This window comes from Balaenoptera acutorostrata, chromosome 11 (genome assembly GCF_949987535.1).
Source record: "Balaenoptera acutorostrata chromosome 11, mBalAcu1.1, whole genome shotgun sequence".
In the NCBI taxonomy this organism is placed as follows: Eukaryota; Metazoa; Chordata; class Mammalia; order Artiodactyla; family Balaenopteridae; genus Balaenoptera; species Balaenoptera acutorostrata.
The window spans coordinates 14,847,199-14,865,111 of NC_080074.1; the positions used below are offsets into that span (position 1 = coordinate 14,847,199).

Sequence of the window (17,913 nt, forward strand, 5' to 3'; positions counted from 1 at the left end):
GGGAAACCCTAGACACTTCTGGAGTGGGGAGTCGGCTCCCTACATAGGGGGTCAGAAGAATCGCAGATGACTTCAGGGTGACAGATCCTGGGTTCCGGGGGGCATGGGAGGTGCCTTAACAGAAGTCAGGAGATCCACACTGGGGGAGGCTGATGACTTAGGGTCCAGGCACAGTGAGTCTGAGGTGATAAGGATGGTGCTGGTAGCACACTGGCTGTGTACATCAGCTTTGAAGCACTCAGGTCTCATGTGGACCTTGTTCTTGTTGTGCTTAATCTCTCGGTGCCTTAGTTTCTTTTTTAAAAATTATTATTTATTTATTTACTTTACTTTTATTTTTATTTACTTATTTTTAATTGAAGTATAGTTGACTTACAATACTATATTAGTTTTAGGTATACAACATAGCGATTCGATATTTTTATGGATTATTGGTGCCTTAGTTTCTTGAAAAATAAGGCTATTGATAATCTTCCTCCTATAGGGTCATTGTGAGGATTAAAGATAACATAATTAAAAGCCTAAAAATGCCTCCTGGTGCAGAGGAAGTGCTCTGTTCCACTATTGCCTGTGAGGACAAGGTGGGTGAACCCACTGAATGGAGGCGATTTCACGGGGCAGGGAACCAACACTGGGCCTTGGAGAAGAGCCATAGGAGGGGAGAAGACACAGTGAGGAGCCGGGAGGAAGCAGCTGGGAAGCAAGGGGAGAGCGTCTTCAGGGCGGGGACAATGAAGATCATGCAACAGAGGCCACGAGGACCAGGGTGAATTCGCCCCCCAGAGGACTCTTGGCAATGTCTAGAGACATTTTTAGTTGTCACAGCTGGGCATGGAGGTGCTACTGCATCTGCTGGGTGGAGGCCAGGGAGGTGCCTCACCCTACAATGCACAGGGCAGCCCCCACAAGGAAGAATTCTCCAGGTCCAAAGGTCAGTAGTGCAGAGAGCGAGAAACCCTTCTCTAGAGCCAACAGCTTCCAGGTTTGACTCGTGGTTCCACCAACAACAGCCGTGTAACCTCGGCAAGTTCCTTAACCACTCTGTGCCTCAGTTTCCTTATCTGGAAAATGGGGATGAAAATAACAGCTGCTTAAATGAGTCGGGCTTAAATGATTGACGATATGCGGAGGGCTTAGAATAGAGGCTCATTGTACATTAGCTGTTATTAGAAATCAAGGAAATGGAGGGCATAGCAGAGTCCATTTGATCCTGGAGTTTGGCTTTTAGGAATGATCTCAGTGTGATTTCACTAGGGTGGAAAGGGGAATGGCAGCCAGATGCAGAGGGTGATGGAGATGGGTATGTGGGAATTGGGGCTAGCAGGCACAGACAGTAGCAACTGGAGGAAGTGGGGGAATAGCTAGTTATGGCTGCCAGGCCAAGTGAAGGGGTTGTTTTACATTCAGTTATTTATTTATGCCAATCAAAAGTTCTGGTTATTGCCCAAACCACATGATAACAAAAAAGGAAATTTTCAAAACAAAAGAAATCACCTGCAGCCTCACCACCTTAACAAATTAACGATGTTCCCGCTCCCCTTCCAGGCCTATCATTTTTACAGTGCTTTAGTCATTACACAGATTTTCTTTTCTATTGTTTTATGTCACATGAAATTGTCCCATAAGCATTTTCCATGATGTTACATCATTGTTAGATTTATCGCTTTTTTCCAAAATGAAGATAAACCTCATTGTTTTTTCCTAGTTGTAAAAATGCTTTGTGCTCTTTTTTTAAATGCAGATGGTACCAAAAAGTCTGAAGAAGAATGTAAAAACCCCCATTTTCCATCCCACCCTACAGAGATAGCCAGCTTAGCATTTGTGGTGAACATCCTTCCAAACAAATCTCCATGCATTATTCTTTTTGTTGATTTGTTAACTCTTTTACGTAAATATGAACATTACTGTCATTCATTTTCAACCTTGAAGCGCAGGTTTTCTTATTGTTGGAGTCGGGGTTGTTGTTTTGGGAAGTGAGGAGGGGGCTGTGGATGGATACACACAAGAACAAAGAAAGCCAGGAAGCTGCTAGAAAGAGGAAATATTGCGGGTGTGCAGAGTATTCGTTTCCTGAGGCTGCTGTAGTAGCTAAGTACCAGAGGCTGGGCGACTTACACAACAGAAATATATTCTCTCACGGTTCTGGAGGCTGGAAGTCTGAGATCAAGGTGTCAGCAGGGCCGTGCTCCCTCTCAAGGATCTAGGTGAGGATCCATCCCTGTCTCTTCCTGGCTTCTCTCGGTTGCCAGCAATACCTGATGTTCCTTGACGTGTAGACACATCACTCCAACCTTTGGCTCCGTCGTCACATGGCATTTTCCTCTTCCTCTCTGTGTGTCCAGATTTACCTCTTCTTATAAAGATGCCAGTCATTGGATTAGGGCCTGCCCTACTCCGGTATGACTCACCTTAACTTGATTAAATCTGCAAACACCTATTTCCAATTAAGGTCACACACACACACACACACACACACACACGCACGCACGCACGCACGCACGTAATGGGGCTCAGGACTGCATTGTATCTTCTGGGGGGGACACAATTCAACCCATAACATGTGGGATCCCCAGGGTGATGGAGGAGGAGGATGGAGCAGCAAGGACTCCTCTGAAATGAAAGGGAAGGAAGAGACTAGGGTAAAGAGACAGAGATTCTGAGGCTGAGAAGGGAGACGAGGAAGCCTACTTCCTCCAGCAACTCGTGTCTGTGTTTTATTAACCTCCTAGTAGTTTATAGAGAGCCCCAGGATCCATCAGAGAGCCTGGCTGTTCATAAACCCTGCCGGGCCCCTTCCCCACCGTCATCACGCCGTGCAGCTGGCAGCCGCTGTGCGGGCCCCACAGACCTCACTGCGGCATCCTGTTGTCTGCTTCTCGCCAGATTCCTGGTTGGCTGCCACCTACTTTCTTTTCGGCCTGGACTAATTTGTTGCAGTCCTCAGGCTGGAGGGAAGCATCGCTAATTCCCAAAGTCCTTCCACATGGCCCACTCAGAGCCCTCCGTCTGCCAAGTGTGCACATCTCCTCTGTTCTGTCCTTGCTGGAGGTTATGGTCCCTCAGCCTTCGGGAGTGTGGCCATTCCCCCTCCCCTTTTCCTCAGGACACCTGTTTTTGCTGGCTTGCTCAGTTCTCTTGGTCTCCTTCCCACAGATTTGGTACCTGAGGTTGAATTTTCAGAGGGGGAGGGGAATGGGGAAGGATTGTGAGAAATGTGGAGAAGTTACAAGGACAGCCGAAGTCTCTGCTGGTGGACGCAGATGTCAGGAAGTCCAGAGCCTTCCCAGGTGTGGCTGGGGTTAGGTCTGAGTGTGATGGGTAAACATGTGACCAAAATTAGCAACATTGTCACCCTTAGTCAGCCTGGCTCTCCGGGAACAGGGGACTGTTAAAAAATAGCAGTCAAGTGGCTGAGAATAATGAGGCTTCTACTTATTAACTTAGGTCCCAGGCAAAGCCCAGCCAAAAATCTTTTCTTGCCACCGCAGGCTTCTGCATATTGAGGGAATTATTACACTTCTCCAGTGGTTAAAAGTCACTCAGCCTTTGGCCCCCTACCTCTTGACGCTGCCTGGAGCACCTAATAATCTCCGAGCAATGCGTCACCTGTCCCAGCTCTACCACTTAATTATATGTTGTCTTTGCTTTCCTCTCCAGTGTCGACTGCCACTTTTGAGAAAGACCTGGGATCAGAAACTCAATAATGTAGCTCATATTAAGTCTGAATAACAGGAAAACCCAAGTACAGCCTCCAGCCGGGATGTGCCGGCTTGTTCGGGACTGAGGGAGGCCTTCTTGCTCGGGCACGACAGGCCCAGGGCGTCTGTGGAGACAGAAGAGCAGGAGGGGGTCATGAGAGTTGTTGGGAATTTCCGCCTAGCCTCATCCCTTGCCACCGCCTCATCAGACCGCATACTCCAGCCGTGCAACCAATTGCAAACATTGCCACTTCTTCCCAGTATCAGCCAGAGCAGTAGTGATGGGAAGCGCCAGAACCAATTCAAACTAGTGTAGGCAAAAGAGAAAACTTAATAGCTCACATAACTCAGAAGGTAAAGATGGCTCTGGTGTCAGGATCCAGGGGCTCAGTGACGCAGACAGGCTTTTGTCTCCCTCCTTGTGTTGTTCCTAGTGGCACTTCTGGTACAGGTGGGATCCCTCCATGGAGCAGGAAAAGGGTGTTCATCAGCCCCACGTGACATCACTCCAGCTTAGCTGGCCCCTCAGAAGAGGATTGCGACGGGCCCATTTGACGTCAGCAACGCAATCCTTAGACCAGTTAATGCCCAGGGAAATGTGGTTCTCTGGTTGGAGAGGATTTCATCACGGAGTCTGTTTCCCCCCAGAAAGAAGGCTACTGAGAAGAGAAAACAAAACCAGCACAGTCCATTACACCCGCCACTTCAGCGGTTCGTTCATGCAGTTGCAGGTGCCGTTCCCTCTACCTGGAAACCTTTAAAACCCTGTCCACCTGACAAAGCCCTACTTTTCTTCCATGACCCAGCCAGCGCACACTCGTCCACACCCTCCCCAGACAGAGGGCCACCTTAGTGTTTCATACATGCCTCTGTTATTTCACTCACTCACTTTTTCTTTTGTTCTTTTAGGAAATCCTTATCCTTTAGCTTTGCACCCACCTCCTCTAAGACTGTGAGTTTCATGAAAGCAGGGATTGTGTCCCAGTCATCTCAGGATCTCCAGCCTCTACAGGGATGCTTGGTCCACTGTCAGGCCCAGAAGCTACTGACCACATCCTTGGATGTTGGGGTGACATGCAGGCTGTGGCTGTTCCCTGACTGGATAGAGAACCTTGGGTGCTGGGTATGGAGGGAGGAACTAAGTGCTGGAGTCACTAACTTTTCTGCTTTCCATGCAAATCCCTTGTATCCCAGGCTGTCTGGAAGGACACTGTGCATTCTGGGCAGCAGCCAATGGCAGAATTTGAACTGTGACACATGCCTGGTTTGCTGTGATACATTACACATGGAGAGTGTTTATTTCTCACATATTGTATCTGAGAATCTTAAGCAGTCATGGGGTCTGACTTTCATTCTCGGGGGTTAAAACCTTCTTGGTGATGCTAACATACCTCCAGGAACACAGGAGTCATTACCTTGTAAGGCAGCCCCCTGGTTATTAGGGGCCGCATGTTATCTCCTGGCTACTTTGGCCATCAGTCCTAATTCTTTTCTCTAGGGCCACAAGGAAAGAGGTCACTCTTTTTTCCACTTCGTGTTCATTCATTCTTTCATGTGTACATGAATTCATTAACTTCATCATTCATTTAAAAATATTGATAAGGCCTATTTTGTCCAAGATGGGCAGGTCCCCTGTTCTCATTGAGCTGACATCTTTAGAGGGGAGAGACAGACAATAAACAACTTAACATATAAACAGGAGAAATACAATTGTCATAAGAGCTGTGAAGAAAAGAAAATAGGGCAATATGAGGGTTGGGGAAAATTTCAATACAGCGAACAGGACAGTTGTCTTTCAGGAAATGAATTTGAGCCAGTGAGTGATAAGAATGAGGCACCCGCGAACAATTTGGGAAAAGAGCATCCAGGTTGAGAATTAGAGGGAGGAGCAGTTGTCAGTGTGGTTTGGGTGGAGGTGAGGGAGGGGATAAAGTAGAAATGAGGATGGAGAGGTGGGCAGGGACCTTGTAGCCATGGTAAGGAGGTGAGGATCTGTCATCGGAAAGAGGGAAGACATCTAAGGGTTTTGAGCATGGAGTTGATGTATAATTTTAAAAGAACACTTGGAATATGGAAGCTTGAGATAGATTCCCAAATCCCGGAAGACAAATAGGAGGTGGCCACTACTTTATTTCAAAGAGTAAGAAAGATCTGATTTAGAGGTGAGCTCTAGACAGCCTGGAAAGACAGCACCATAATACCTGGGGCTGGGGTCAGAGTATCCCAAGACAGGCCATCGGATACTCTTCTTGGAAGGTGGTCTGGGAAGGGCACCTCCTTCTTCTAGATAGCCAGATTTCCCCCCCACCCCCAGGCTGTGTTCTTCTTATGAGTTCTCCACAAACAGTGAAAAACTAGGAGGCTGCCCAGCACAAGACTTTATTTCCTCCTGGAGCAGAGTGCAGTTGCCCTAGTGAGGCACCAAGTGTGCTAGCACCATTGTCTGTGAGGGAAACTACACTGCCAGGAAGAGGGGGCATCGTGCTGTCGGAAGTGGGGCCCCGGAGGACCCTCGGAGCATCAAAGCAGAGAGAGAAATCAAAAGGAAAAGACTCAGGGGGAACGGAAAATGTGTTTCCATATTTTCTTAAGATTCACAGCCATAAAAAAAAAAAGGCAAGCAACTAGTAAAAACATTACTGCGTGCGACAGATAAAGGGCAGCATCCTAACACAGAGCTCACGTCAATGAGGAAACAGGGAGGCCCCATTTTTTTTTTTAATGGGGAAAAATGTGAGCAAACTTTTACAGAAAAGAAAATGCATATGGTTAATAAAAGTACTCGATCTCACTAAAATCAGAAAAATGAGAACTAAAACAGCAGTGGGGTGCAGAGTATCTTTTGGGGGAAATGGTTTATAGATTGAAAAATGTATTTTTTAAAGACTGCTGTGCTGGTGAGCCTGCGGTGAGGAGCTCTCTGTCAGGTGCAGTGGTGCTGTGCACCTTTAAAAAGGGATACTCTTTCGAGTGCCTTTAAAAAAGTTCATACCCTTTAACCCAACGATCCCACTTCACAGACTCTATCTTAAGGAAATAGTTTTAAATGCAGAGGTTGATTTGTGTGCAAAGATGTGCATGTGTGAAATATTGGAAAGAGGCTACTTGATAATAATAGATGATTGGTTGGCTTAATATGGTATATCCATTCGGTGCACTATTATTAGGTAGCCATTAGAAATGATATTTTTGAAGATATTTTGGTAGGGAAAATACACTGCAATATGTGGAAAATAGCAAAATCATAATTAACAGAAAGCAGGCAGCAATTATGAGTATGAATGCATATTATATATATGAAAATAGGTTAGTGGATCATAATGTACATGTAAGGAAACACATAGAAAGGTTATTAGAATTTTCTCTGAGTTGAGAATTACAGGTAATTTTGTTTACTTCTTTGTGTTTTCCAAGGGTGTTTTTTCTTTTTTTCCACAATGAACATATATTATTTTAAAAATCAGATAAATGTAGAAAATGGTTGTCTTACAAGTCAGTGCTCCCTTTGGTCCTCAGATCCCTGTGAGACACACACACCCCTTCATCCCGCCTTCCATCTCTGTTGCTGTAAGACACTGCAAAGTGGAGGGCAGAGAGCAGACGGAAAGCAGGGAAGTGGGTGCGACCTCCTGCTGTGGGTTTTGCTGAGTGACCCGGGACATGTCACTGCCCGGCGACAGGGCTCAGTTTCCGCATCTGTAAAATGCACTGGTGGAGCTGGTTCACCTCTAAGACTGTAACAGGACTGTAGGCATAGCAGGTTCCAAGCTTCTAGCCCAACACCAACCCTAACCACAGTGACATCTCTGACCGCTTCCGTGAGCAAATGCCACCCACACCCAGATGTCACCGTCCATGCGGTCACCCTCAGGACGGGGGAGACCCTTGCCCTTTCCTTTGGGAGCAGGAGGTGATGTTCATGTACATCATTCATTCCTTCAACACGTCCTTGTTACGCGCCTGCTCCTGGGTGCCAGACCCTGGGGGCAAGCACCATAAGGCCCAAGCTCAGAGTGATTCAAAAAGTGTCTTCCCTGGGGGCAAGTCTTTTCCCTTTGAGAGTTATTTTAATTTATATTTGAATTATTTTAAAGAACTAAAGTTTATTTGAAGCTAAGTGTCTGACTGGATGAGCCAGATGGATCACACCATTTTAAGTGTAAACCACCTACCTACCGTGAGTCTGATTTTCTTGTGTGACTTAGAAATGAGGAATCCAGAAACAGGTGGATCCTTGGCAGTGTGAATAAAACAATGTGTGAATCCACCTGGAGCCGTGTGATGGAGGGAAGAGCATGTGGACTTGGAGCCAGATGACCTGAGGGCAAACGTGGCTCTCCTGCTTCCCAGCTTTGTGACTTGGGGAAGTTCACAACTTCTCTGACATGCAGGTTCTCATCTGTAAGGTGGAGAAATAGTCCCAACCTTACCCAGGTTTGCTTGTGAGCATTAATCAGGATCTTATTTCCAGAGGGACCTGGCAAAGAGGGACCTGGCAAAGAGCCTGGCATGTTCTTGGCCATCACGTCAGTACTCTTGCTGCTTTCCAGAGGTTGCTACTTGAAAGGGGCAAGACACGTTGGAGATATACGAGAAGAAAGCCATGTTGCACCATCGTTGAGATCCAGGGTTGTGAGGCTACACAGACCTGGCCCTGCCACTTACCTGCAGTGTGTCTTTTTGAGGAAGTGACCTGATCTTCCTGAGCCTCAGGGTGCTCATCTGTAAGATGGAGTTGATGGCAGCAGTATCCACATCCCAGGGCACTTGTGACGACTCAGTAACATGTGCATCCACCGTAGTGCCTAGTAAAATCGCAGTATATTCACTGAACTGTTTGATACATTTTTTTCCAATTGCAAATGAAATAGTTGTTCAATATAGAAAATTTAGAAAACGACCTTAAAAAGAAATAGAAGAAAGTATGAATTGTTTTCAGTCCTTTTGCTTTGCAGTTGCTGTGTGTTTGCATCTGAGCTTCCTCATCCACACTCCCACACCCCATCTGCATTCTGAACTGAGGCGCTATCCCCAGCAGGCTGTGGCATGTTGCCCTGATTGTTCCATCAATGCAAGGTATGTAACACTGCTGCCGGCCCCTCTCTTGGCAGATCCTTCAAGCCGGACTTCATCCTTGTCCGCCAGCATGCCTACAGCATGGCCCTGGGTGAAGACTACCGCAGCCTGGTCATCGGCCTCCAGTATGGAGGGCTGCCTGCCGTCAACTCCCTCTACTCCGTCTACAACTTCTGCAGCAAGCCCTGGGTGGTAGGTGCTGGGCCACGCTGACCCGGAAGGAATGGGGAGGCAGTGGCTGACCTCCCAGCCCTGAAGTGGACCCATTCCCCAGCATGGAGGCCCAGTAATAAAAGGAGTCTTTTTAAAGCAACTGAATAAACAACTTAGATCCCAAACTCCTTCTTGTAATTATTACCCAATGATATTATATAGCATATTATGATACAGTGTTATGTTATAATAATGTTAGTGGTAAGAGGGGGTACCCTACTGCTCTTATTAATATTTGAGCATGTCATCATTTTTGTTTGAAGGTCAGCACTGTTTATTGAGCACTTACTATGTACTAGAAAACTGTGCTGCCTGGTGCTCACGCTATTGCTATCATGTGAAGTGAGCATCATTACTCTATTTTACAGAGAAGGAAGATCAGCTTTAGGGCCGTTAAAGAACTCCTCAGGGTCATGGAGCCAGGAAGGGGTGAAACCCAAACTTGGACTCATCTCTCTCCAATCCCTAATGCTCGATTCCTCTCCCACTTTTATTCATTAGTTTCATATTCATTCATTTGATATGCCTTTCCATCCAAATGTTACCTGTAAGAGAGACTTTTCCTAAAATATCACCCCATCACTCCCCAAATACTCTCAAATTTCTTACCCTGCTTTATTTTTTCCCCAAATACTTATCTCCACCTAGAATGATATATTTATTCATTCATCTGTATTATCCAGCTCCCCTACTTGAAATAATGTATTCATGCAACAAACAGAGCACCTACTATGTTCCAGGGACTGTTCTAAGTTCTAGGAACATGGCAGTGAGCAAATCAGACCAAAATCCCCGGATCTTACGTTGTAGTGAGCAGGGGCACATGCAGTATGTTAATAGACATGCCAAATATTTAATATGACATGATAAGTGTCAAGGGGAAAACAAAGCAGAGAAGGGGAAGAGGAAATGTAGAGGTTCGGGGGTATGTAGGATGTGCTCTGTGAAGCTCTTAGCCATCTCATCTCTTCTTTTCTTGTCTCTCTGCATGGTCTCCTGGTGGTAAGGCAGTGGTTGAGAACATGGGCTCTGGAGCCAGACTGCCTAGGTCCAGGCTCCTCCATTTATGAGCTGATTAGCCTTGTGCAACTTGCTTGATCTCTCTGAGTTTATTTTCCATGTTTGTAAAACGATGATAAAAATAGGGCCCTCCTGGTAGGGTTATGAGTTAATACATGTAAAGTACTTAGAATGGTGGGTGGCATTAAGTACATAGTCAATAAATGGTAACAATTATTATTGTCCCTAGTATTAGGAACGAGGTCTCTGCAGAGCTGGCACTCAGTATTTATTGAATGCATACATGCATTAATTTAGTAGATATAGATAGTCTTTAACCACTATTACCATGGCTTTGGTCTCCTCCTCATTCTTCCCTAACCAAGCTTTTAGGCCTGCAACATCCCAGAAAGGTCCTAGGTAGTATTAGTTCACCCTCCTTGTTTTCCCACATAGTCATGGTGATGGTAGCAACTACCATTTATTAGCACTAACTGCACTCTGAGCCCTTCACATGCATATTGTATTTAATCCTCGAACCAACCTGATAGTAGGTATTTCTAATATCTCCATTGTACAGATGAGGAAACTGAGGCTCATGCAACCAGTAGTAGGTAGTGAAGCTGGGCATCTCCAAAACTCCTGCTTGATTATGGAATTACTCTCCTTCTCTGGACTTCAGTTTCCTTATCTGTAGAATGAGAGACCCTCCCATCATTTCCGGTATTTCTGAGGTCCCTCGAGCCCACTAAACTGACACTGTGTTGCACCACAGCTGCAGGTTACAGCTCAAGAATCTACAGACCAATCCTGGCCTGATGCAGAAAGTTCCTAAGTTACCTGTTCTTTCTTTGTGAGCTCTTAGTATTGAGTTACCCCAAAGTAAGTTTGGCACAAGACTTAGCTCCTCTTCCGGCCATTGGGCATCCACGTTAGGCCACACATTGCAGCATATTTCTTCTTCGTGATCAGCGTCTACCTTTCTCTTCCCTGCTTTTGTTCACCAGCAGCTGCCCTTTGCCTTCTGGGTGAATTCCCAGCTCTTTGTCTGGCCTCTAAGGCTCCTGGTGGTCTGTGATGGATCACTCTCCAGCCTCCTCTCTCACTGTCCCTTGCACCCAAGGCCACAGCCACGGCAGCCACTGAGTGTCTCCAGCACACACTTGTTTCACTGCACATCTGGAGTGCCCTCTTCCTTCTCTTATGTCATCTGCTCCAGGGAGTCGTCCTCACCCCCACTCTGTCCCTCTTCCAGGTCCCATAACCCCCTCGCTTCCCTCCAGCAAGACATTATTATCCCAACCATCTGCCCACAGGCGGTCTTTCCTCCAGGCCTGGTCTACATGTTCAGTGTGTTGCCCCAATATTAAGGCGCAGTGCTGGGCACAGAATGAGCTCCCAGGGGTGCTGAGTAGGGTGGGTGATAGAGGAGACTATAAGTCTGAGGTCTGCTTTTCAGGAGCTTACCCACTAGCTCTGGAGAGAGTAACTATCTCCATGGCAAAACAAGGAAGTGCTGAAGCAGGGGGAGCACAGTGTGGAAGGGATGCAGCTTGTGCTGTTGGAAATGAGTGGGGTTTCTAAAAGCAGAGAAAATACTTACTACTAACATAGCCAACATTTAGGTGTACCTATGGAGCAGGGCTTGCTTTTAATACACTGTATATTTAATCCTTACAACAATCCTGTCAGGTTGGATCTCTTGTTTTCTCCATTTACAAATGAGGAAACTGAAGCTCAGAAATCTGAAATGACTTTCAAGGTTACACAGCTAGTAAGTGGTAGAGGATCTGAACCCAGAGTCCACACCATAAACTACTACACAAATGCCTCTCAAAAAAGAAGGGCATTGCAGGCAGGGGACTTGACATGAAGGTCAGCAGCTTGTGCTTGTGTGAAATGCTAAGAGCGTAGTAAATGCTTATGAAATGTGATTGAGCAGAACTTAGTGGACCTGGCGGGAATGAAGGGATTGGTACATACTGGGTAACAACGGTTGACCAATGTTCTCTCGTATTCTGCCCTAGTTCTCTCAACTCATTAAGATCTTCCATTCCCTGGGTCCTGAGAAGTTCCCGCTTGTGGAGCAAACGTTTTTCCCCAACCATAAGCCAATGGTGAGTGCCCTTTTTTACTCTGCTTATTTTTGTGATATGGCATAAACACAGTTGTCCATGTACTCAGTCCATTTGAGTGGAGGAGGTGGGCTCAGGGGCTGCTCCCTGACCACCCAGGCTCTAAGGAAGAGCTGTGACATCCTATAGGAATACCTGGCTTTCCTAGGAGAAGGGTCAGGTCTCCAGGTAAAATTTCAGGCGGTAGAGCAAATGACAAAGATGGACAGCATTCCTTGGGACATTGGGAATTTTCAGCAAATCAGGAGACAACTTGAGCTGGCATATTGGAACCAAAGGTTGATAATAAAGGTGAAAGATGTTTCAAAGGTAGGATGTTACCTTGAACCCTTGAGCCCTGTACAGGACCTGGTTTCAACTCTTATTTTAATAAAAGCAGTAATATTTTGTTTGCATTGATCGTCAAAGGGCAGTTTCCTTGTGCATCCTCTTCGCATTCCAACTGTTGAATATACTCAAGGTTGTCTCTGGGAAGTGGTTGGAGCTTCCCAGAGAATTTGGAATATGTGGGATAGCCTCCCATTTGGATGGTGGGAAAGGTGAACATCTTTTTGGATGAGGTGGAGAGTTCTCCTTCCTGCGGCCAGAAGAAGTTGGATCAAGAGTTCTGGGCAGCTGGAAATAGCCCGTGACATGCCTGCTTTCATGGTCGGTGGTCTTGTTAAACTGGTCAAAGGAATGCGGGGCCATGGCCCCATGCATGCCTTGCAAGGAATGTGAGTCTTGGGGAACAAGCTGGTTAATAGGGTATTCAGTAATCTCAGCTGAGGTTGATGCCCTGCTTGTAGAATCCCAAGCTTAGGCTGCTGAGCTTGACAGTCCTGTTTGGAGACACTGATAGGTGTCTCCAGGTGGGGGACAGTCTAACTAGGCAGAAACATTTCTCATTGATTATCTTTCCCTTATATCTGATGCAGTGAGAGGAGTCATAGAATCCAGGATGTGCTGGTTGGAATAAGAAGGGCATGTGCAACCCAGCATATTCCAACTAAGTGAGAACACCGTGGAGAAAATTCAGGGTGTATCCTCAAACCAGCCTGAGTTTGAATCCCAGTTCTGCCTACTTACTAGGTCTTGGGTCTCTGTGAGCCTCAGCTTCCTCAGCCAAAAACCATGGATGACAGTAGAACTACCTCATTGAGTTGTTGAGATTTAATGTGATCATGTGTATAGGGTGCTGTGCTTGGCATACGATAGGTGCTCAAAATAGAGTAGCTTTAAAATAGGGGCAAAGCCATACCCTGGAACACTGTCAACAATGGGATGAAAGTTGGGTGAGGGGTCTGCAACCAACTCAGCCCATTGAGGGTGACAGGCCCAGCTGTAAGTTCTGGGAGGCGTTGGCTGGCTGTAGTGAGTTCCTGGCATCCCCAACTAGGCCAAGCCCTACTCGGAATTTCAGGCAGGCATTTGGCATCAAGGACTGCTGTTTGAGCCTCCCCCGCCGACTTCCACCAGGTTGAGACTCTTAGGAAGATTCCTCCCACCAGGGAAGGCCAAGTCAGGGCCCCAGTCTGGGAATACCTGTACCACTAATAGGCAATTAGATATTGATCCAGATTCCATAGAACTAGGGAGAACCCTGGCCATAGAATCAGGGAGCAAGGTCAGGGATGGATTAGCAGCCAGGAGGAAATCTAGGATGCTGCTCCTGAAAATGCACCTGACTGGGGCAAGGGCTGGGGCAGGGTGGGTCCACGCTGTAGAAGTGAGTGGAGGGAGAGGAGTGTGCACAGGCCAGGAGCCAAAGCAGGCAGGACCTGGCTTCCAAGGCCCTCTGTGATCCCTATAACCCACAATGGCAGTCAGGACACAAGGAGACAAGAGACTCTTATCAGGTGTGTGATAGAAATAAAACCACTTTACTGTTTAGAATAAAGGACACACTATAAAAAGTGAACATTATGCAACATTACAAGACAATATACATTCACGGCATATAAAATTCATAAATAACATGGAGGAAAACTGTAAACAGTGCTACAAAATTTAGCAACAAATACATTCCTTCCAGACAGGGTTTTCTCTGGTTGGTTTCTCTCCATCACTTCTGGGTTTCAGGACAGCAGACCGGCTAAGGAGGAAGGTGGGGGTCATGGGAGAATTTACGAAGCCCCTCCCCTTGGAGCATGAGCCCTCCTCGTGTCTCCCAAGAGCCAATTTGGAAGCTGTTGATATCTGTCTCCCCAACACTCCCCCATTTTGTTTTGCTTTTGCTGTCAGAATTTAAGTGTTTTTCTTGTGTAAAACTATTTCAGTGATATTTTTACTTTAGCAGCCAGGAGCCAAACACTTGGGTGTCATTTTTGGTTAATCCATATTGTTGATCATTGAGCATATGATGAAGGGCAGAGGCAGGGGAGGGTATTGTCTCCTGGGGACCACAGTTCCTATGAGACAGCTGTTCCAATAAGTCATTTGTTTCTTTAATTGCTCAAGAACCATGGTATGAAAAATGGTGCTCATGGGCTGTAGCTTGATTGCCATGATGTAGGGTCTGGGGCTGGGTAAGGCTAAAGCACAAGAGTCTCCCAGTATTATCTACCCTGGCCAGATGGAGCACTGGCCTGAAAGATGAGAGCCTGGGTGTGGTGCTTCTGGATAGGGAGACAGAAGAGATGGCCAGGGGAGGCCAAGAGAGCTTGGAATCACAGGTCCCGCGGCCCTGGATTTTTAGGAGAAATTGTGGCTTCCCAATGGGGTGGACAAACGGACTAGGGGAGAAAGGAACGGGAATGACCAGCAGATTGCCCAGGGCCAGGTGCCTCAGAGCAAGGATGTGAATGTACTTGCTATTTTTTCTCTCCTCCCTCCTAGTCCAGAAAGCCACTAGGATGCCGATAGGGAGGAGTCTGGAGGAGTCTCTAGTGCTAGTTCCTTCTAGTTTCCCCAATTCGCCAGTCTAGCTGCCTGCACAGTAGAAGTATTTACCCTCCGTTCCACTGTAGAATTTGATTCAGGAAAATGGCGGCGTGTGGGTTTTGTTTTTTTTTTCTTTTTCCTCTTAAACACAATGTACACATATTACAACCTACACATGACATAAGATTTAGCAAAATAAAACGTTCACGATATGAATGAAATACAGAAGTGTCTCAGCTACATAAATGACTTTAAATTATACAGTAAGTGAACAGGTGACATAAACAAAGCTATAGCTTATAGAAAGCTCAAAAACCGCCCTCTGACATCACTCTGCAAAGGACCCTTCTTTGCTCAGGACCTGCTGTTTCCCTTGCCAGGGCCTGGCAGATAGGACTGTGGTTCCACCAGCTTGTCAGAGGGAAACTTCAGGTGACTCATGCTCAGGCCTCACCTCAGGCCCCTCCTTGTGTGAGTGGAGAGGACTCCACCAGGGACCAAGAACAGCCAGATGCCTCATGGAGGTCACACTGATGCCCAGTTGTGGGAGGGCGCTTGTGCAGGTTGGGTTAGGGGTTCCACCTTGTAGGACTTTGAGGTTCAAATAAAGAAAATCTTAAAACACCAAGTCTGGGGCTCACCCCTTAAAAACCACTGGCCTGCTGACCTCAGCTTCTCCTGCTCACGCTGCCCCATTGAGAGAGCAAAGGCCCCCCCCACCCCCATTTCCTGTATGCCAGATGTCACAACCACAAGGTGAAAGGTAGGTAATGAAATCAATCCCAAGGAAACCAGATGCCTGTACTGCCTTCCCGCACTGGGGTCCTGCCAAACACCTTGCCTGGGCATTTGCATTTGTGTGCAAGACATGACAGTGTATTGTCTGCTTCTTTTTTTTTTTCTCCTGTTTCAGTTGGCAGCTCTGTTTCCTAAAGTGGAATGAACTGAAGATACAAATACTAATACAGGATAAATACCCATAATCTGAAAAAAGAGACAGAGCAATCATGTTAAATGTAACCATCCTACCATCCCCAATTCTGTAAAATATACATTATCACCTACTCTTGGCATCTCACTTTCAACACTAAAACTTAAAATAATTTTATGTAATCAGAGAATTTATATTATAGTTTTATTTCAAAAAACACAACAAAAACCCTACAGCTGATTGCAGAGTAAGGCTTTCCCAATGACCACCAATTTTAACTTTATGAGGTGAGGACCTCAGGAGGTGGCATACACCCACCAGTAAGCTGGAGGAAGAGGAGCAAGTTGTCCCCAAACCCAGGAAAGGTGGCCATCTAGCCAAGGCAGGACACTGCAGCTTTCCTTCCTGTGCCCAGGCCCCTGACCCACATTAACTCTCATCTCCCATCTGAGCCAAGCCAGTAAGGCAGTTAAACGAAGGCCCCAAACATGAAGCAGGAGAAAAGGAGAGGGACAGAGGTCAGATGACCCCAATTAGAGGGATGCTGAGGGTGCTCAGAATTTCAAATTTTAATTAAAATGAAAAAAAAAAAGGTCAACTTGGAATGTCATGATTTTCTTTAAACAAGCAACAACAACAAAATAGAAGAGATTAAACTATTGGCGTATTTAACAGCATTGAACAGAATTCTGTGTCCTGTAAAAAATTAGCTTATGTCCCCATGTGGGTATATGCAAATGTGTATGCAAACACATCCCCCTAGGTGAGATAAATGCTACTTTGGAAATAGTATTCTCTACCCAAATCTACTTGTCCTATATCTGTGGATAGTGTATGGTGTTTGTATCTCTCCAATTTACATAAAGGCAACTCCTGGCCAAATCTACTAAAGAGTTTTCCAGGAGGAAATCTTGTGGGAGGCTGGGAGAGGAAAGACATTCATCTCAGCTCATTCACCTGAGCTTTTGTCCAAGGCAGGCAAATTGCCTCCTGACCTCAGGCAGATGTTTAAGTCTTCACCAACTAAGAAAGTTCTGTTATTCTGGCCTGGCTGCTTGCTCCAGATTCAGAAACATCTGGTCAACCCAAGCATCGTTGGGCTGGGGAATTGTGTGTGTACTGCATCATCTAGACCCTCTTGCAGTTTCTTCCTCCCCTCCCTCCCTCTCACGTGCAGACACAGACAGACATAGTCTGGTGGGGACATGCAGTAGCATCTCCTTGGTGTATAAGATCTTCTGCGTACCTTGAGTCTATCTGCTTGCTGCCCTTGGCTGATTTGAAACAGTTGGCTTTTCAGCAGCTTCCTTGTCTGTGTCCTTTATGTACTGGGGAAGGGGGAAGAGAAGGGCAAAGGGAGGAGGGTCTGGGAGATGGTGAGATGGGGAAGAAGAAAGAGGGGTAGGTATTACAATGCCCAAATTGGGTAGTTTTTCAATTTTTGTTTTCCTAAAAAAATATAGATTATATCATCACAAAGAAGAATATACATTCCTCATTCTTTCTGGCATGGCACCAAAAATTTCCAGGTGGAAATGGGTGATGTCAAAACCAAAAAGAAAGGGAAGGGTGGGGCCAGGAGGATGGTTCCAAATAAACTCCATATGACAGCGTAGATTTTCCTTTAAGTGTTCGAAGTGCTAAATTTGCAAGAAAACAGGCACTAATTTCATTGTCATCATCTGGGAAGAGTTAGTGTCCAAGGGAAGCTCAGTGGGAAGGGAGGGAAGTGAGGTGGGGCAGGGTCTGGCACTCAGGGGTCTGTGGCATTGATGATGCTTTTGTCCGGGGGGGCCCATCCTCGGTACCAGCTGCAGTAGCCACCCTTCTGCCGGATGCAGGCATAGTGTTTGGACTGGTAGCCAGGGTAGCCAAAATTGGAGAGCATGTCGGTCCAGAGACACTCGTTCTTGGAGGTCACAAAGCAAGGCAGGTAGTAGCAGGATTTGATCTGCAGTGAGATAACAACCAAAGGTTGGTGGAGTCTGCTGTGGTGGAC

At 46.3% G+C, this 17,913-nt stretch overlaps 2 protein-coding genes across 2 annotated transcripts in view; one reads left to right on the forward strand and one right to left on the reverse strand.

Moving 5' to 3' along the window:
• SYN3 (synapsin III) overlaps positions 1–17,913 on the forward strand; it is a 453,717-nt gene that overhangs the window by 137,796 nt on the left and 298,008 nt on the right. Inside the window, exons 5-6 of the mRNA XM_007165717.2 lie at positions 8,810–8,966; positions 12,014–12,103. Of these exons, the coding sequence (XP_007165779.2) occupies positions 8,810–8,966; positions 12,014–12,103 (247 nt within the window). The remainder of the gene's footprint in view (positions 1–8,809; positions 8,967–12,013; positions 12,104–17,913) is intronic.
• Positions 13,961–17,913, reverse strand: part of TIMP3 (TIMP metallopeptidase inhibitor 3) — a 56,475-nt gene continuing 52,522 nt past the window's right edge. The window contains exon 5 of the mRNA XM_007165716.2: positions 13,961–17,865. Within this exon, the coding sequence (XP_007165778.1) occupies positions 17,668–17,865 (198 nt within the window). The 3' untranslated portion in view covers positions 13,961–17,667. The remainder of the gene's footprint in view (positions 17,866–17,913) is intronic.